Source organism: Stegodyphus dumicola, chromosome X2 (genome assembly GCF_044657685.1).
Source record: "Stegodyphus dumicola isolate Sdum_Otavi_A_Nest chromosome X2, ASM4465768v1".
NCBI classification, from domain to species: Eukaryota; Metazoa; Arthropoda; class Arachnida; order Araneae; family Eresidae; genus Stegodyphus; species Stegodyphus dumicola.
The window spans coordinates 33135807-33157867 of record NC_140781.1 but is presented as its reverse complement, the minus strand read 5'-3'; the positions used below and the strand labels follow the sequence as shown (position 1 = coordinate 33157867).

Sequence of the window (22061 nt, the reverse complement as noted above, 5' to 3'; positions counted from 1 at the left end):
TATAAAAAGAATTACTGCCTTACTTTTCTTCAAGGGAATATGGCAAAACAAAATATGGCAAGCAGTATAGTTTTAATGAAAAAGTACCAAATCTTTTGCCACATTTTTAAATTTAGCATTTATACTTTATTCATCCTTAAACTATTCAAGGACACTTCTCATAACTTAATTTTCCAAATGACTGAAAAGGAGTTTCAGATTCAGTTAACTAACATAGTTAATTCATAGTTCTGAATTGCTAATTTAATTGAATAGTAATATAAAGAGGAAGACTTCACTTTTAAGTTACATTACTTAAAATACGGCAACACACACAAGGAATATATGCCTAAATGGAGAGATGTCTTCATAGATGACTTTTTAATGAAAACTGGCTTATATTCATGTTACAGATGAAAGGAAATCACAAACACCAAATATGCAGCCAGCCTGTTCGACTCAGGTTAAATTTCCAACATTTAGCGATTTTGATCACTCTTAAAAGTAGAATGCTTCACTTTTAAGAAAGGCCTAGACTGCAATCTTCTCTTACATGGTGCTACCAGTAACCGAGAAATTAAGCCTGCTGAATAATAATAGTTCAATCTGATTTTCATCTTAAGCAAACAAGTTTGGTTTACTCCAAGTACAATGTGACTACAATCCAGTTTTCCTTAGAAAGTAATTCTCTTTGTTAGATAACCCTGTGCTTTCCCACTTTAAATAACCTAGCCTTTGTTTAAAAATGCTACAGAGGATTTTCACTTATATGTGTGAACATAATTTATCGAATGGCTGCAAAAATTTTATTTAGCTACACCATGAGGGTAAGGTTTGGTTTTTTTTCATTATGACAAAGCATGCAAAGACATTCTGCTTAAGGAAAACTCGTTTGTATCTGCATTAAGCATGGGGGAAGAAGAAATGCCGGCTGATCTTTAGAATATGGTAACTGGTAGTTTGGCGACATTTTGGAGGCGATAAAGGTTACTACCTGGGACTTTGGTAATAATGTGAGCAGTACTCAGTTCCGATTACGCATTATTTTGTGTGAGGGAAATGAGAGATCATGGGATATGTCATGTGATATTAATGGACGAATTACGGTTCTTTAATAGGAAAAGGGGGGAAATCGGGAAAAAATCTGGAAATTTTATATTTGGTTTATTCTGTGTTGTGTGAAACAGTGTTCGTGAATTTTTGGATCCCATGGCCGTAACTAAAGAAAAGTTTATCGGACACGTATTCAAGATTCTGAAGAAGATGAGGTAAGTTAGTATTTTTAATTATTTGAGGATATTATTTTTATGCATTGTTCTAAATATAAGGTGGAAGTAAAGGAATTTGGTATTATTGGGAAAATTGTTATTAGCAATGATTTAGTTTAAAGTAATTAGGATTGTAAGGTAATTTTTATTAATTTAATGTATGTGCTCATTTATATTTTAAGTAGTGTTTTTGAATTTAATTATATTTTAATTAAATGATAGTTATTTTGTGAATTTTATGTTTGTAGGAATTTGGTATACGTTTCAGTTGAAGTAAACGTGCATGGAAATAATTTAAATATCTGACACTAAGTATTTGTATGGTGACGTTTATAATATAATAGATGATTTAGAGGTAAAAGTTTTTGGATATTTTATTTATTTTATATGTGGAAATGTTCATATTTGGAAAGGGTAAATACTTTTTCGCGATCAGGTAATTTCATATATGTTCTTTTTACCGGGTTTAAAGATTGAGAAAATTGTCATGTATTTTCGTGAAATTTTTCTAATTTATGAGAAAAAAGCAGTGTACATGGATATAGTGAAGAGTGTACGCAATGCCATTTTTGTGCAATTCTGGGATTTTTTTTAAGTAAAAATAAGTCGGCGTGTACATGGTTTATGTGTATGTGTTATTTTGAAAAACGCGTAAGGAGTATGGTATTGTGCACTTTTTCCCCAATTTTGCAGTGAATATTTGTCATGATTAAGCAGTTTTGTTAGATAAAATTTCTAGCATAAGTGTAATTCGGCTAGTAGATTGTTGGAAGAAGTGTTCAGTAGATAAAAAGAAAAGAAACATGTCTTTACTTCGTGAAGACAAAATGGCGGTGGGAAAAAAAAATAGAGGGTTGCTGTAGGAGAGTTAATCGCCAAATTTTCGCCAAAAAATCGCCAAGTTACCATAATCTAAAGATCAACCGAAATGCCTATGCAGCCATGCCTGTTTGTTGAGATTCGAACCTGGGTCAAACTAAGTGGCAGTCATTTCACTGCACATTGGCATCCACAGGTAAATGCTGAAAAAAGATCAATTTTTTTTTAGATTTAGAGGAACATAAAACTGAATAGTATTCTCCAATTAACTACACCTCAGCTGAGAAGTGACAAGGAAATATTAACGAGTAAAGACATATGTCACCAGAATAATTCTGCAGCAATCCATGATAGCGCTAGAAAATATTTATGTGGCAATCCAGATATGCACATACCACATGTCTGTTTTGGCTGATGCACAATACTGGATTACATAGATGCTGATTTTGTGCAATTCTTCAATTTTTTTTTATTTTTATTTTTTTTTAAGTGAAAATAGATTGTTTACATGAAAAGAACAGGGGTGAAAAAACAAGGATTTATTGAGAAAGTAAATATTTCTTGCTTTTTTTTAATTTGATTGCTCGTCTATGGAATGTTTAGTTTACCACCATTTTGAATACTGCTATTTCATTAGCTTGGCACAAAAATTAGTTGCTAGAAAGTTGACAATTTTTCGGCAGAGGTATGGATAATGAGAAAATATGAACTCGGGTAACATGATTACAGATATAATTTAAAAATATCTTTGAAAAACTAAACTAAGTTAGAATATTTGAATATGATACAATACACAAGGACTAATTGCATAAGGACAGAGTTGCCTTTATGAAGGATTTTCAAATGGAAACTGGTTATTATTAATGTAGCCAGCCCATCTGCCCAGGAATCAAACCACTAGCTTTCGGAGATCTTAATTTCTCAGCCAGTGAAATGATTTGAACCGATTTATCAAAAATTTCACGGAGAAAAAAAAAGATTTTCTAATATATGAAACTTGATACCAAAAGTGGTTTAGATGAATTCTGTATTACATGCAAGATAATAAACTAGAAATTTAGAATAAATCAAATTTATTAAAATGTATGAATTTTTAAATCTCGAACTCATTAGAGACTTAGTAAATTTGAGAAAAAATATTTATTTGCTGACTTCATAGCTCACAGGAACTTCCTTTTATACAAAACAAAAATGTGCTGATAAATATGTTAAAGCATACGAGCAATACAAACTGGTTTCGAAAAATACCATGGAAGAATTTTCTATATTTGTATAAAATATACAAATTTTTTAAATATGCACAGATTTTTGTTATTAGCAAATTTACAATAAAGATAGTGCAGAAATTCATAAAATTAGAAGAGAGAACATAAAAAGAAATGTTAGTTTTTTTAACTAATTTCTATTAGAAGGTGCTGTTTCTTGAAATTTTAATACATGTTACTGCTTTTAAGTTATCACTGTCATAATTCAGCATTTACCCATTGCAAAACAAAATTCTGCCCAATATGAAAGAAAAAGCAGCACTGGATTTTGTGACATTTATACGGAATGCAGCAAGTTAACATTACTACTTCTTCAGTACAAAGGTTGGAAGGCTAAGGCAATATTACTAATGGAAGCTTCACCTCCTCTAACTCTTCTTAACAGTGTTACATTTTATAGTTACCATGTGAATTTTATACATTCTTTCCTAAAAAAAAACCTAATAATTTTACCATTTTTTGTTCAAAATTATTTAACGACAAAATGCACTCAATCTTTCCATATGTTTTGTTTTTGCGATTTATTTATTATGCACTGAATAAAATATGCTTATATGTTTTTAAACCAGGGTTTTCCCCTCCCACAAAATTTAATACAAGAATTCTTACTTTTTATTTCAAACCTTAATTAAACGGCAGTGGCAAGACCAAAATAATGGAATTATACAATTTTTTAGGAATTTAACTAGTATATTTGTTGATATTTAATCTCTATAATATATATAACCAACAAACACTCACAATTGATTAAATCAGGTTTCAATTTAAACGCAAAATGTCATTCACCTTCAAGTTATTAATTTTCAAAAAAGTAAAGGGAAATTAAGAGGAAGGGAAGAAATGGGAAAATGACATTTATCACAGTTATTCTTGCACATACTAAGAAATTATTTAAATAGCAAATTTAAACCAATTATCATTTACTGTTACCAACTGTTATTTTACTGTGGGCAGTTCTTTAAAACAATTTTTAATCAACGCACAAAATTGTTTTATGCAAAAAATAAGAAAAAATAGGGAGGAGCAACATGCTGTACATACTTATGAAAAGATGGTTTAATCCCAAATACCACTTCCCAACATCTAAAACATAGATATCTTAATACTAAATATTACTAAAATCGCAGTGACGGGAAAATACTTCAAACTACCGGACATGACGTTCATTTAAAAGTTCTGAATCTTTCCGAATGATGTAAACATGAAGAAATATCGAAAATCGCATAAACTTATACGCAATTTTTTCCTCAAGTTAACAAAAAAAAAAAAAAAAAAAAAAAAAAAAACTAATACTGATTCAGTATTTTATATTATGTGCGCATAAGATACACAAAATTTCCGAAGTTAAACAAAAAACGAAAAAAAATTATTACAAAATACAATTGAATGCAATAACAATTACGGTGCGGTTTATTAAAATATCTTTCATTGGCAATTTACCAAATATATTTGTGTGTTAATAAAACAAATACAGTACGCTGAAAGCGATGAATTGCGAAATTCTGCATAAACTAGGAGTAACCATCCACACCCAAGCCAGATCAATAAATATAGGCGTTTAACATGTAAACGCTCATACAACGGGCATAAAGAATGCTAATGATTAAAAATAACTTTACACAATCTGTATATAAACTAAAACTTAACGAAATGACATTAAAACACCAGTGGAAATATTTTAAAATACAATATATTCTTGCTTCAACTTACTAGTTTCCGTAAATAGCCGGCAATTAAATGGCCCCCTTCCCCAGTATATGAAATGGTTAAGAAAAATGCGTAATAAATGAATTATTATCATACCTGGTGAATCTCCTCCCGAAGCCATCTTCTTGACAGTTTTCGCAAGAACAAGTGAAGAAAGCGAACGAGTACAAGACAAATAATTATTCGAATGCCGGTTCAGAATTGAGGAAGAAGGCGGTTTGTTTATCAGCTGCAGACAACAAGCCCAAATATTACGGCGATAATGATATCACTCTCACTTCTTCTACAAATGCCATTCAAGAAAAATTAAATACTACTCATTTGCATCTCCCTGAGAAAATGCACGAAGTAACCATATATTCCCTTGAATTAATTTTAAGAAATTTTATTAGAAACAAGAAATGTGTTTTCTATAATTTTTAAACATATTGTAAAATAATTAAAGATTATATATGAAACAAAATATCTAAGTATAGATTTTGAAATAGTCATTTGAAAATAATTATTTCCATTTATCTTTATTCATTACTTTCGTTTTAACTCAAATTATACCAATGGAAGCCTTCCCTTTTTCAAACATAATTTAACTAGAAATCTACTATAGAAACTGACCAGTGGTACGTATATATTTGTGTGTTTGTACAGTATTCTCAGCAACCGATGGGTTTTGCATTAAACTGTAATAGATTATGCATTAAGCTGTGCAGGATTATTTCAATAAATGTTGAGAAATCAACTCTTCATGCATTATTCTGTTGGGTCGCGAGTTTTTAAGTGTGTGTATGTTATTTAATTAATCAGTATTTAAGTATTTTTATTTGTATTTGATTTAAATTTGAAATTGCGGAGAGTGTATTTTTAACAGTTAAAATCTTTAGCTAGTTATATTTTTCAATGTTTCGATTTTTCTAACAAAGATAGCGATCGTTTCTTTGTATGGGACATCTGTGAAAATAACTTTTACGAAAACAGAAGGCAGTATAAGTAGTATTGTTTCGCATGTCTTTTGCTAGGGATTTCGGTTACTTCGCGAATACTGCAAGTATTGAATAAACCAGTTTCTTCCGGACGAGAGCGTTCTGTAAATTCATTCTTAAAGAACAGTTTGATACTTATCTCTAGTTTTTCCGCTTGTTTGTTTGGGGGTCGAATTTTGGTTTCTCACGCTTCTGGGTGATTCAATGTAAGGCTACTATAAAGGGTTCTAATAGCTATAATTCTCTAGTAACTCTAATTCAATGTTTCCAGCTGGTCAATAGTTCTTTATACAACGTCTCTGCTTTTGATTCGTTTGAGAGGTGAAGTTTTCAGCAAAATAAAACAAGAAATTCTCGAGTTGGTTAAGTTTCATTTTATGCGGAATTTTTGGGCTTGTAGTTTCTAGTGGGTGGGGAAACCGAGTTTTCTTCGGAACTTGTAAGGCTGTTGAAGAGACAGATTGGAGTTGCAGTGATGTGAGGTTAGGAAAAAAAAAGGAGATCGTGGGGCGTTTGCCCTGCTGCGGGGCCTGCCTTGTTGCAAAGCTAAAAATTTAGTGTTTTAAATTTTTAAAGCTCTAACTGCCTGGCTGAACTTAAGTAGTGCCGGATAAAACTAAAAAAAAAATAAAGAGTAATAAATTTGATTGAAAATGATCTGAAATTTTAAATCCTATACTGTGTAGAAAAGGAGAGAAACTGATTAATTGATCTATCCCAATTCTCATTTAGTCAACTGTTTTAGAATCAATTCACCCAATCAATGCAAATTCACACTTAATAAAACTTAACCTAAAAGACAAAAAGGAATAAATCATCGCTGATGCTCGGGTTACATAGAGAATAGTATCTGATAAATAAAAACCATTACTTAGATCCATTTAACTACGTATTCAATCAATTTCTCAATTCTATAATTAACTCAAGGGTAACAGAGTTCAGTTTCCTTAATTCAAACCTCACAAATATCAAAGAAGAAATATTCTTAATACTGTAGTGGCCCAGTTATTGCATGAGAAATAATTATTTTTTATTTCATATATTTGTTTATGTGTTTAATTATTTTATAAAATTAGCTTTAATATTTTGTTAATATTCATATTTATATTTCTTTTATGCTGAATGGCAATAAGTAGTTCATATTTATATTTAAATTTCTTTATTCTGAATGGCAACTAGTTCTAGTTCTGATTCATGATTGCTAGGTTTTGGTTTCAAAACGTTGCTCGTAGCGTCGTATTTCGATAGCTGGAAAATAAAATGCAATAAACTTAGCTATTTGTTTATAATTCATGCTGTTCCTAATCATAAATTAATTTTGAACATTAGTAGCCAAGGCCACATCGTGGTGACCCTGATTAATTTTCGAAATGTCAACAAATGACTCTTCTGAAACTGCTATGAAAGATACGATGCAGTCACCGGAGCTTCATAAGGTGAATGTAAAAATACCTCCTTTTTGGACTAATGAACCGGAAATATGGTTTTTTCAAGTTGAAGCTCAGTTCAGAATTAGTAATATCGTTTCAGAAGAAACGAAATTTAATTATTTAGTTTCACAGCTTGAACCTAAGTTCGTCGAAAATATTTGGGACATTGTAACGAACGATAGTGCCACAAAATATTCGGATACTAAAATTAGGTTATTACATTTATTCAAAGAAAGTGAAAATGTACGGATTAAACGTTTGATTACTGGTATCGAACTTGGAGACATGAAACTAAGCCAACTTTTGCAGAAGTTGAGATCAGTTGCTACTACAGATGTGTCTGAAAATCTAATCAAAACTTTATGGCTGGAGAAGCTACCTAACTCAATAAAAAATATATTATTAGTTAGCGATGAAGATGTTTCCAAGTTAGCGTCTATGGCAGATAAAATTAGTGATATGAATCGGAAAGCAGAAGTATTTAGTGCTAATGCTCCTTCCGTTCCCGCAAATGATTTGTTGCAAAGAATTACCTCTCTTGAACAAAAAATTGATCAAATAACCATTCGCTCAAGACGCAAGGACTCGGATTTACGTAATTCACGTTCACGATCTCGAAGTCGATCTCGTAAACGATATGACCCTACTGGCAAATTTTGTTTATATCACTTTCGATTTGGAGCAAAATGTACTCCAGAGAAATGCCAGCCTCCGTGTGCTTGGGTAAAAAACGATTCCAAAAACCAGAAAAACTCGAATCTGCAGTAGGTTCAGCGGCAAACGCTGCTGCAGAAAATATAAAGGATTGTCGCAAATTTCGTTTATTCGTTCGTGACCGAAGATCAAATTTGCACTTTCTTATTGATAGCGGAGCTGACGTAAGCATAATTCCTGCTACTTCAGAGAATAAATGTAAAAATGAATACAAACTCTATGCAGCTAATGGCACAGATATTTCCACTTATGGCATAAAAACGCTAACACTTGATTTGGGATTACGTCGTGATTTTCAGTTTCCATTCATAATTGCTGATGTCACAAAAGTTATTTTAGGAGCTGACTTTCTTCACAAATATAAATTGCTTATCGATGTAAATAAGAAAAAATTAATTGATGGCGTAACATAGCTTTATGTCCAGTGTGATGTCGCTGCTATTTCCACTGATTACGCAGTAACCACATTAAATAAATCCATAAAAATTTTCGATTTACTGTCGAAATATTCCGAAATTTCTAAACCTAACCTTTTTCCTACACAAATTAAATGGTGTTACACATTTTATTACGACTGATGGTCAACCCGTTTATTCAAAGGCACGACAGCTCGATCCAAAACGCTTAGCTATAGTTAAAGAGGAATTTAAATTTATGCTTCACAATGGAATATTTAGCCCATCAAACTCCCAGTGGTCAAGCCCCTTGCACCTTGTTACGAAAAAGATGGTTCATATCGTCCTTGCGGAGACTACCGACGATTGAATGCGCAGACGGTACCTGATCGCTACCCAATTCCTCACATTGAAGATTTTCATCATATTTTAAGAGGTACAAATATTTTTCTAAAATTGATTTATTCAAAGCTTATTTTCAAATTCCCATTGCAGAAGAAGACAAATGTAAAACGGCTATCATCACTCCTTTCGGTTTATACGAATTTAATGTAATGAGTTTCGGTTTAAAAATGCTCCTGCAACGTTCCAACGATTTATTCACGAAGTCTTTAGAGGATTAGAATTCGTTTTTCCCTATTTAGACGATATACTCATTGCATCCAGTACCCATGAAGAACACGAAAGTCACCTTAAATTAGTTTTCGAAAGATTACATACATTTGGGTTAAGAATTAATGTTTCAAAATCTGTATTTGCTGTTCCACAAACAGAGTTTCTAGGCTACCCAATTACACCTAAGGTTTCCCGTCCCTTGCCAGAAAGAGTTCAAGCTATTACTAACTACAAACGACCAGAAACAATTCATGAACTTAGAACTTTTCTAGGAATACTTAACTTTTATCGTCGTTATATAAAGGATTCAGCGAAGAATCAAGCATTGTTGCATGCGTATCTTAAGGCAGCTAAAAAGAGGGACAAACGTAAAATCGAATGGACTGAAGAAGCTGAATAACAGTTTGAAAACGTGCAAGAATGACTGGTGAACACGGCACTGTTGTCTTTTCCCAATTCTGAACTACCTCTGGCGTTATTTACAGATGCGCTAGGCTCAGTTACGGCGATAGGCTCAGTGTTGCAACAATATGAAAACTCCTCGTGGAAGCCAATAGCATTTTTTTCTAAAAAATTAAGTGATACTCAGCAAAAATATAGCACCTATGATAGAGAACTATTAAGCATATATCTTTCAGTTAGACACTTTAAGCATTATCTAGAAGGACGAGTATTTACAATTTATACAAATCACAAGCCCTTAATATTCGCCTTTAGTCAAAAACTTGACAAAGCAGCACCTAGACAGGCTCGCCAACTTCAATACATCTCCCATTTTCGACTGATATCAAATATGTAAAAGGTGAGAATAATATTGTGGCGGATACATTATCTAGAGTTAATGAAATTTCATCGATAGATTATGATAAAATATCTGATGAACAAACTCAAGATGAAGAACTGAAGAGTTTGCAAACCACTACTTCCTTGAATTTAAAGCAATGTTCTCTACCTTCGGGGAAATATTTGTGGTGTGATACATCAACTAAACATATTCGGCCGTATATTCCTCAGGCTTTCAGAAAACACGTCTTTCAGCGAATTCATGGTTTATCGCATCTAGGAATAAAATCGACTATGAAATTAATAACATCAAAATTCATTTGGCCTAACATAAAAAAAGATGTACAGTTGTGGACATGAATCTGCATTCCTTGCCAAAAAGCTAAAATCAGTCGGCATACCAAAACAAAATTAGGTGAGTTTGAAGTACCACCAGGAAGATTTTCTGTCATCCATATTGATCTCATTGGACCACTTCCCCCATCTAAAGGGAATAATTATTGTCTTACTTGCATAGATAGATTTTCGAATTGGATGGAAGCAATTCCTTTAGAAAATATTTTCGCTGAGAACCTCGCAAGAGCCTTTTATAGCAACTGGATTGCGCGTTTCGGAACGCCAAGTAAACTCATTAGTGATCGTGGATCCCAATTTAAAAGTGATACATTACGAGCTTTGTCCAAAATCTGTGGCATCAATTTACAACACACTACTGCCTACCACCCCGCGTATAATAGCAAAGTTGAGCGCCTTCATCGAACATTAAAAACAGCATTAAAAGCCCACAACAACATATCTTGGGTGGACACATTACCAACAGTACTTTTGGGTTTACTGTTGGTAACCCAACAGTATTGCTATTCAAGAAGATACAAATCATTCTATTGCGCAAGTAGTTTATGGCCAGAGTCTCAGACTTCCTGGAGAGTTTTTCAGCGAACCAAGTATCCAGACATCATCGGAGACTTTTGCTAATCAACTCCAGAAACAGATGGAAGTTGTTGGGCCTAGATTAATTCGTAAAAATTTATCTGAACGGATATTTCTACATAAAGACTTAAAAACTTGTTCTCATGTGTTTCAGCGAATAGATAGGGTAAAAAAACTTCTGGAACCTCCTTATGAAGAACCATTTCCTGTTATTGATCGCAAGGACAAATATTTTACTATTAGCATAAAAGGAAAACACGTTAATGTATCCCTGGATCGCTTGAAACCAGCATATGTTTTAGCTGAGGAAAATTACCAGTTGATACAACCTGACTACAGTAATTTGCAGAGACCGGACTCAAATTCAGATGCGAATCAAAAACATTCTCGCACAGGCAGAACTATACGTTTACCTGTTAGATTCCAGGATTGACTCTAAATTATTCTGATAGTGGTTAACACTGCAATACTAGTTACTACCTATTTCTCCATCTTCGTAACGTAACTTAGTTACTGGTGGAGGAGTAGTGTAGTGGCTCAGTTATTGCATGAGAAATAATTAATTTTTATTTCATATATTTGTTCATGTGTTTAATTATTTTATAAAATTAGCTTTAATATTTTGTTAATATTCATATTTATATTTCTTTTATGCTGAATGGCAATAAGTAGTTCATATTTATATTTAAATTTCTTTATACTGAATGGCAACTAGTTCGTTCTAGTTCTGATTCATGATTGCTAGGTTTTGGTTTCAAAACGTTGCTCGTAGCGTCGTATTTCGATAGCTGGAAAATAAAATGCAATAAACTTAGCTATTTGTTTATAATTCATGCTGTTTCTAATCATAAATTAATTTTGAACGTTAGTAGCCAAGGCAACAATACCATCAAGCATTTCTTCTAAAAAACAGCAAGAGTTGAAATACAATCTTGGCACCTAAGGAAATCCTTACAATTTATCCAAAACAACCTTCAAATCATTATAAATAAGTGACTAGTACATAAATTAATGGGTCGCTGTGAAACCTTTAAATAATACCCTGAGTAGACCTCCAAGTTTCTTAAATGTCTTACTGCTCAATCAAATAGGGTGACTTGACAGACCCAAAGCAAAGTAACACAAAATAAAAAACTAAACATAAAATATACTAATCAAACACATTTTTTAATTTCTCGAACATTCAGATACCTGGAGTAACTGATCAGTATTCTGCAAAATTAACCTAAGAGGTAAAATAACACATATGTCATTCTAAAAATTACACTCATATTAATAGTAAGCATACTATGCTTTTTTTTAAATATTCTGAAACTCACAATTTACACGGTAGAACAAATTTTCTAATCATTCGTTTACAGATACATTAAAATAATTTGTCATTAATTAAATCTTCTAATCATTTCGTTTACATGTATATTAATATAAATAATCAATACTTGAAATCGTGGGGCGTTTGTCCTGCTGCGGGCTGCCTGCGCCTGCGGTTTGGAGGCGCGTTTTTCTTGGCCTTTGGCTGATTAGAATTTTCGTTTGCGTGATGACAAGAGCTCTACCAAAAAGTATAGCTTCGCCTCTTCTTCATTATCTTTCCCGAGAACTATAAATAGACATTCTCGAAGTGTTCCAGCTACAAGCGTTCGTCCTGGCTAGTGATTTTTTGAACAAATGTCAAATGAACGTCAATTAGCCTGGAACTCTCTGGGAACTGTTCCTTTACCCCAGAGAAACTGCAATGAGAAAAGTTTCTCACACTGATACATACTACTGAACATAGAAATCAAGCATGATAAAACGTTGTTTTCGGGAGTTTCCATGGACAAGTAGTATATCTACAATTCATCCGTAGATATACTACTAGACTCCTGGTATTGTATATCTACAATCCATCTGTAAAGTTCAGGGATATCCAACTCACTGAGTTTTTGCTTTAGGTTTGGTTAGTTTAGGTTATTTGAATAAAGCAAAGCACACGAAATCCTTTTGTCTAAGAGGAAGGATGATTTCAGTGGAAGACCTTCCCAAGGAAATTATCTTGTATTCTGGTTACACATCAGGAATACGAAGAAAACCAACCATGCAGCCAGCGCATTTGCCTGGGATTGAACTCTCATTATTCAGCAGTTTTAACTGCTCGTCCAGTGTTGGGCTTTTTACTTTAGAGCTGATTCGCAGTGAATTGTTAACTCCATCTTTATATTGTAAGAAATTTTCCTCTTCTTTTCCGTATGCCTTTTTAGTGTAACTAGAAAACACGCCCGACTTAGGAGGTCTGCAGTTCGTGCTCCGGAAAGGACATTGTTGATTTTCATGTTTCCCCTCTCCGAAATAAACCTAATGATTTTACAAATGGTATAAAACGCTCGATAATCGGTGAAATTTCTATTTTATTAATGTATAACAACTATACTTTTTTCTTATTTTCTCATCATGAACCGAGAGTCACAGAAAAGTGAGCGAAGAACTACATGCAGCTCAAAAGCAGCGAGTTTGACACGCCTGAATTAGCCAGACACAACTTTAGCTTTAAATTTCTGAGCTTAGAATAATATATTCTTCCTTTTAATTTAAGCTGTTTCATAACTGTGTATATGTATTACATTTATTCAATAACCTTTTTCATTTCAGCACCTCTGTGGTGCTTGAAAATTAGAATTTTCGGGGGGGGGGACCTTTTCTAATACAAAAAAATTTTTGTTCATAAAAATCAGTCCTGCCAGAACCTTCATAACATTGCATTCTGTTTACTCTTATAGGGCATATTGTTATTTTTTAAAACAAATGGCTCTACAGTTGCATCTTTTATGCATTGATCATTTAGCCGCATCATCACCGAGAAGTTGCTCCGGGCACATGAAGTGAAGGTTTACCGATATTACACATGAGAGAAGGGAGCACTTACACAAAGAAACAAGCCACACACGGGATCCAACTTATATCTGATGTTTGGATCTGCATTCAATCTTCACTCTTCATTGGAGGCTCTAGGACTGGCTTTGAGAAATGGAAGTAATGGGCCTTGCTCTCTCAAGTTATTTTTTTCCTTTTCCAATTTCCCCCCCGGGGGTCGACGTAGAGAATTCTGTGAAGCTACTGGCCAGGATCTGTACCTAGGCAGTCTCGGCCACGGGGGTATAAAATTTATGAACTTGGTGGTTCTGAAGGCTCTGGGAAAGGTCACTTATTGGCCGGCCCCGGAGTCTGGCACGTCCTAGCGCAGCGTGGTACTAGTAACCCGGGGGTCTCCCCCGGGGTCGCTGGGTAATGTCCCGCTGCGACGGGCTCGCCCAAGCGACTGGTAGGAGCATTAGACAACCGGTGCTGCCTGGGGTACTTCCCCAGGTGGTGCGCTGCTCTCCTGGAGGGTAATAGTGGAGGTTGAACCACCACGATGTGCCCAAAGGGGGAGTGGATCCGGAATGAGATTGAGTTCTCGATACGGGGAATGCCCAAATCTTCTTCTTCCTTTTCCAATTTTTTTTTGTAATTTCACGCTTCATCAGAATGTTAAAAAGGATATTAAATATCGTACAATATATAAAATCTTCATTGATATTCCTCATTCAAATAAATATGTAATATAATATATAATACAACAGTACAATATGTAAAATCCCAATTCAAACTGAAAAGGGAAAATTTTTTGGGAGGATGCTGAAGAGCGGAAGATATAAGATGATCTAAATTCAGAAGATGACTCACAAGGAATGTCTTCCATCCTTGAACTCCTGATTTTTCTAGGAAAAAAAAATGTATATCTGTATATATGAATGTACTCATTTAGAAATACATATGTTGTGTAGCGAATTTAATTTAATTAAGTGATTCATAAAAATCAAAATTTTAATTTGTAATTATTCAAAATTTGAGCTACACAAGTTTGGTTATATTCTTTTTGGGCCTATTAATTCTAGTGTAATATATTTTGGCTTTCCGAGTTTACGCGAACTGCGTCTTCAATCTTGTACCCGCAAACAATGGATAAGTATTTTTTTCCACGTAATAAACTCAGTTTTTCATGTCAAAAATTAAATTGATTTCTTAGTATTTAATATCATTAGTTGCAGAAAAATTAGCTCTTTAATTTGGCATAACTTTCGTTTTTCTAACTTTAATTGCATTTCAGTTATGTGCTTTAATTAGTAGATTTTTTCCTCGTTTGCTTGTGATTTAGTTAAAGGGGGATGAAATGCCTTCTTTCCGGTTGAAAAGTCACTTTTTGCGAGTTTTCAGCGTTCTTTCGTTGGGACCCTTGCAGGGTTGTTGAAATTCCTAATTTCCCCTGTCACAGGTGGTTTTTTCTTTGGCGAGGGTTTGGCGACATAGATTTTCCGTTGAGGTTTCAAAGTAATGGATTTGGCGAGTTTGATAACATGAGGGTATGCTGTTGTTGCAACTATTTTAACTTTCGGCGAAGAGTGGGTTATGCCAACTAGGCAGTCCGGCGTCCTCCCTTTTAACGGGGTGTTTTGAGGGACAAGGGCACTTTTTTTGCACTTTTGACTTACCATCGGACGCTGTACTCGCTGGCAGCTGAATTTTATTTTGGAAAATGCATTTTCCGCCTTTGGATCTAAGGGCTTCCTGCCCTTGAGTTTTGAACGAGGGACTTAGTTATATGCATCATGACCTCGACTAAATTATAGTCTCATCAGTTTAGTGTTTGAATATGTAAGTTACTCAAAAGATAATTAAAATAGAAAAATGCAACGAAGGGTGATGCCTAGTACTGGTGCCGTTAAGAAGAAAATTTTAGTCTCTCCTCCACGAATAGAGTTTTCATCTGCCTCGATGTTTCACGCCTTTAAGAATTATTTTCCGCTCTGCAAGATACTCCGTCACTGCTAGCTCCGGGGTCGCTACTACATAATGCTTCACTTAATTGGAACAACGACTAACTTCAATATTGGATTGGAAATCAACTATCAGAGTAATGAGAACCACCTTAGTGCATCCTAAATCAATTAGAAACTTCTGGACTCCATTGAAAATCCATCTACATATGAACTCTTCTCATTTTCCACCACGCTCGGCAGCCGTCCTCCTTGGCATCTTGATAATTTTTTAAATATGAAGATATTTCTCCTCCTCCTGTTCACTTGCAGCCTGTGATTCCGCAGATAAGTTTTTTATTTTTCTTTTATTTGTTGGTCTGATGTATAAAAAAATAAATAAAAAAACTCTAATAGTAAATTCTAATAGTAATTCTAATAACTAAAATAGTTAATAGTGATTGAAATAACTTAATTAGTTGAAGTAAAATATTGTAGTTGAGTAAATTAACCTAATTCTAATGAAATCATTTTGTTTGTCCATAAAGTAAATTATTAGATTGGTTAAGGAAATATATCCTTATTTAAATTATTTAATTGAAACAGTGAATGTAACTTAGTTAGATTGGTTAAGGAAATATATTCTTCATTAAATTATTTAATTGAACTTGTGAATTTCTTTCATGGTGAAGATTGATTGGTAAAGGTGTCATTATTTGAGCTTCTTTGCTCCTCTTAGGGACTAAATTGCTTGTAGGATGTAATAGCCTGAATTTAATTAACATATTACCCGGTTAAATCATTCTTTTTGAAAATAGAAAGTTACTATGTGCAATAACCTGAATTACATTGGTATTATTCTGTGTGACATGTTTTTTTTTTGGAAAGTATAACTTGTTAATTATTCTTTTTTCTTCCTCCCCGGGGAGGGTATTGTTAATTTATCCAAAGTTTTATCTGATTGTGTTTACCTGAATGTAATAGAATTAATAGTTTGATATTATTGAGTCTAAGATAAAAGTAATATTACTCTGTAGGGGTATGCATTTGTAGAAAGCAATATTTTACAGTTCGGCTTGAATATAATTGCTTACTAAGTTAATTCTGCATTTTGTAATCATCAATATGTTACAGTTCTGATTGAATATAAATTGCCTACAAATTATGGATTAAGTAATTCTTGAAGAATTTAATAAATAGGCTCACTTTTCTAGATCAGTCAATGTTTATTTATTTCTTTTTGTGTGTGTGCTCATGATTTTCACCCGTCTCATTCTCAAATTGATTTCAGGGTTAATCCGAAAACACAATGCAAATGTACAGGGCTTATTGATATTAGTATATTACTGTTGTTAGAAAATTTTATGTGTTATGTCAACAGAGTAGGAAACCTTTTAGGTACCAGACCTTTAGAAACCATAACACATAGTATTAAAAGAATGAACTGCTCAATACTCTACAGAGAATCAGTTAAAATGTTATAAAAAGTAACGAGATTTGGCGATACAGCGCTATTTGACAGTACTCAAAATTTTCAAAAATTCAGGCTTGAAAATTTGAAAAGTCGCTAAAGTGATCGAACCTTGCAAATAAAACTATAAAATTATGAAGGAAGCGATACCAAGACAAATATCTATATTTGGCTGTCAACACACAGTAATTTAAAATTTTAAGTTAAAAAAAACTGATGAAAAATTTGACCTTTGAAAAAATAAATCAGAATACAGGAAATCTTATAATTTTGCTGTGAAAGAGGTCTCGTGTTGCAAGTATTTTAGCGCGATACAGACAGTGCACAATTTACATGGTAATAAATGCGCTGATTGTGGACTGATTGTATAGTACAGATGAGATGTAGTAAATAACGATCAAAGCAGTAATTTATTTTACACCATGTGCTATTAGCGGAATAAATTGAATTATATGTTTGAGAACGGCAAGACTTTGGGCGGCGGCCGAGTTGTAAAACTGGGAGGCTAATCACAGGTAGCAGGGTTAGTAGACAGACAAGGTTATGCTCTTTCGAAGTCAAAAATTTTTCCTTCCGATGCTCGAGACAGTGACATATCTTATCTATCTGCTCAGAGACGTCATTTTACCCATAAAAGTGGGAGAAATCTTGCTTTGGAGCAGGATATCGACGTCACCATGCTGGTTGACCTTTGTCAGGAAGAGCAAACCTTATAGTATGGTAACATTGGAGGCAGTTCAAAATGGGTTTAATTCACAATGAATGAATTGCCTGAAGGAAATGTTTTATGGTTCTCTTCAATGCGTAACGTGAATACAAGTCATTTACATTGAAATGTTTCTTAAAATATTTTTTTCCTCCATCTTTTGGAGCTCTTTTCCGCAGCAATAAAAATGTTGCAGATTTTTCACCTGTCCAAATTTAATTTAGGTTGGTTAACTATCTGCCTATGAGGTGGGATGCCTTTGTGGTAGACCTTCTAAGGGAAGCAGGCTCGTATACATGTTACATATGAAGAAAACCACAAAAACGCCCATGCAGCCAGCCTGTTCGCCGGGATTCGAACCCCGGACCGAACTATCAGTTAAATTTAATTAAATACATTGTAAGCTATACTTTTTGTTTTCGTCTTATATTACATCATAATTTTATCCTTTACTTAAATTCCGTAATATATGATTAAGGCTTTTGCCTCCTTCCTCCAGATTCAATTATTTGACGAAATAAGGAGTTTTTTTGGTACTATTCCGTTTTGAGGACCGTAAAAAATTGCAGCGAAAATATATGCGCCAAAGCGCCAAATCTAGCAAAAGCGCCCATTTAACAGCGCGCCAAATCTAGCGTACGCGCTGATTTCAAATTGCGTAAGTTTAGATAGTTCTATATTTCTTAAGACGCCATTGAAATACTAGTTTAATTTTTAAATCCTTTTTTGATATCCTATGGATTTAACAATTTGGAAATTGCCCAAGACGAAAAGTCTGCAATAGAATTTTTTCAAAGAAAAGGCATCCTTCATTATAGAAAATTATGTTTGAACAACCAACGAGATGATTATGCTTTAGCGATAACTTGGTAGTGAAGGAGCGATGCAGGAATCCATTCAGTTATGGTTATAGACCTTTTCTTATATAAATTATAATAATGATCCGAAATATTTATTTACTCTTATGCTTCCATTCAGTTATGTTTAACCTTTTTTTATATAAATTATAATAATAAAAAAGTATTATATTAAACTAACCTTTCATATAAATTAAAACAATAATCTTTAGATAGTTATTTCCTATTATACTTCCTTTCTTGCGTTAGGGTTGCCGCAATTATTTTTGGCAGCACTGTCATCAACAATAGTTTGGCGATTTTTTACGGTCCTCAAAACGGAATAGTACCGTTTTTTTTATATTTCTTCTTTATCCAAAATTTTTCTTGGACTTTTAAATTTTATAAATCAGATTTCTCAGTTAAATATCTTCTCGCGTAAAATCTGATAATTTCAAAATACCTGGCTGTGTAATTTGAAGCAATATCCAAACTCCATTGTATGTATCCTTCAAATAAAAACGCAGTTTAGGATTAAAATTTTAATTCAGTGCCTCCTTAATTTTTAGACTTTGGCAGATTGATGGTCAAAAAAGATGCTACTTGCAACCTTACCAAAAAATATTTACAAAATATTGACAGCATTGTGCACCGAGAATTGATTATAAAGACCGATTCAAAGGATGAACTGTAATGTTTGCAAGGCGAAACTTTGTGCCAATATGATCCAAGGCTATCGGCGAAATTCTTGATCCATGATTATTGGCCAAAAGAATTATCAAAGCTGGGTAAATCTCTGCAGAAAGTTTACTCATGATATCTACAAGCTTTTCGTTTACAGGAAATTAAGTGTTAACGTTTACTAAACAGCTTTCTTTCTGAAGGCGTGAATTCCATTGTGTTCTTTTTCCCAAATTGGCTTAAAGTTCCCTTAAAATAAAATTAAAATTTCACTGAAAGATTAAAGAAGCGTTTACAATGAAAACAATGGAAATGATTGGAAATAAAGCAATACACAGAATAGCTACAAAACGTTTTCTCTCATTTAGAAGTAAATAATGTTAAAGAATTTTCTTGCTAAATTAATAGAAATGAGAATGAGAATGTATGAGTTTATATTCGGCACCTCAGCGCTGTTTTGGAGATTTCATGAAATTCTTAATTTCCGCCGGAAAGTTCGCTATTGGTTATCAAATTCGCCAGCAAGTTCCCCATTAGAGATCAAAAGTTCTATATTTAACAATTTATTTTGAATTTTCTATAAAGTACTAGAAGCTTAAGTGTACTTCTTGATAAATGGATTCATATATATTTAAAAAAAATTGTGAGCTGGGAGACCTTCCTTGTGATTTGAATAGTTTCATGGCGTCTGGGCATCCGCACTAAAGTGTTACTTTTGCATATCTCATGTGGACGATTTTCGAGCTGTTGGTAAGTCTTATATTAAATTCGAAACAAAAATTTCGATGTCCGGTTTAGTAGGAAGTAAGAAGACAAGGGATATGTTGTTATTTCTTCTGTAACTTGCAGTGATCTGCATGGCATAGGAGTACGACGAAAATTCAGATGGCGCTGTTTGAAATAATACACTTTGCGCTAATAATTTACCCTTGAATTATTTAAGGTCTGACACTGGGGTCTATTAACTTTTAAACACTTAGCAATAGTTTACAAAACAAATTTAACATCAGATTTCTGATTCCTTTGTTTTTGAGTGTGTGTGTGTTACAAAATTTCTAAATGAAAGCAAATTTACCTTTTTATAGTTTTCTTTGTATAGTATCATTAGTGAGAATTGTGGCTTTATACAGGTATAAATTAGGCTTTTCCCTAATCTTTAAACTATATATTTAACTTTTCTGGAGATTAAATGAAAGAACGCACTTTAAGCAATGATTAGTGCTTCTTCCCAAACAGTCAGATTATGCAAAAATTTTATGTCTTGACTGTAGGAACAACCTACTTCTCTAACCCGCCCAGCCGGTATAGTGGTTAGCAACGCTGACTGCCGTGCCGAAGGGCCCGGGTTCGAATCCCGGGGAAGGCATGGATATATAGCGCCGGTTCGCCATGGCGGCACACCAAATATGCGGCGAGCCGAATGTCCTATCGAAAGGCCAGTAGTAGGGCAGAGGGGTGGGAGACCCTCAGACCTGTCCCCCCCCCGGGGTGCTGTCCGTCAAAATTTGGGGCACATGAGCTAAATCGTACTGTCACCTGTATGGTGCTCAAGGCTGTTGCCAACGAAAGTATCTTGCGCTTCTTGCCAAGAGGTAGTTCGTGGGCTTAGGCTGATGTTATTGTCAGACAAGTGAGCGTAAGCAACAACAACAATATATTTATTTATCTCCGTTACAACAGTGACCAAAATTGTTAGGAATTTAACTTTTTCTTTTTGATTTAGTATGTTGAACATAAAAACATGTTCATGGAAAATGACCTCATTCTATTGCTTTATTTGAATTGCTCATCATAATGAATAAATATTAAAAATATGGACGTTGTGGACGAAAAAATAACGTTGGGGGAAGTCAGTGAATATTATATCATGAGGAAAATAAATCAGATTAGAAATGCATGGCAAGAATGCACGGTCAGTTTGCAATTCCAAGCAAATATCGGTACAGATTCATTATGTCATAACGTAGAAGATTCCAGCTTTGTGCTTGATTGAAAACTGAGAGAATATTTTTAACCAGTGTTGTAGGAGGTATTTAACTAAATGCAGAAGTAAAAAACAGCTTTTTGAAGTTAAAAAATTAGAAATTAAATAAGCTTTTAAAAATTATTATGAAATTTTAAAAATTCATTAAAACCGCCAGATTTAGAAGATACTTAATAACAGCTATCACTTATTGAAGTTAGTAAATAATTCCGCCATAAATGATAATAAATTAAACTATTTCGTGGAATTTTTCTCCCCCCCCACCATCAATGATTGCTACTAATTTCTAAGCTAGTTAGCACGTAATAATACCACGATTGTTGAGTAGTTGAAGAAAATCATTTCGTTACTTCAAAAGTTGAAGATGCGGATTATACGTCTAGTTTCATAGAAATCCTTTCGATAAAAGCAGAGAATGTTTCAGAGTCAGGTAAATATGCGATAATTTTCCAAAATTGCCCGGAGAAAATTCCAGTCTGCGATAAAAATAGAGGTAGCCAATGACATTAACATTGTGCAAAAATTGCCCTTTGTAATGCTTTTTCAAATCACAAGGTCTCTTATATAGTCTCTATAAAGGTAGTTTCATCACAGCTTTAATCTCCATAAAGCGTCTAATTCTTATCAGATGTTTCAACAATATTGCGTTTCTAGTTTATCTACATAGTTTAGTGTTAAATCTGTCATTTGTTAAGGTTGAATAATATGATTAGATTATTTGCTCACAAA

The 22061-nt window shown here is 33.6% G+C and overlaps 1 protein-coding gene across 2 annotated transcripts in view; it reads right to left on the bottom strand.

The window, feature by feature from the left end:
- Positions 1 to 22061, bottom strand: part of LOC118187585 (uncharacterized) — a 64860-nt gene that overhangs the window by 24282 nt on the left and 18517 nt on the right. The window contains exon 1 of one of the 2 annotated variants that reach the window (XM_035357835.2): positions 5135 to 5307. The exons of the other annotated variant lie outside the window; for it this stretch is intronic. Within the exon in view, the coding sequence (XP_035213726.1) occupies positions 5135 to 5159 (25 nt within the window). The 5' untranslated portion in view covers positions 5160 to 5307. Of the gene's footprint in view, positions 1 to 5134; positions 5308 to 22061 lie in introns of those variants that run through there. 2 annotated transcript variants of the gene reach the window in all.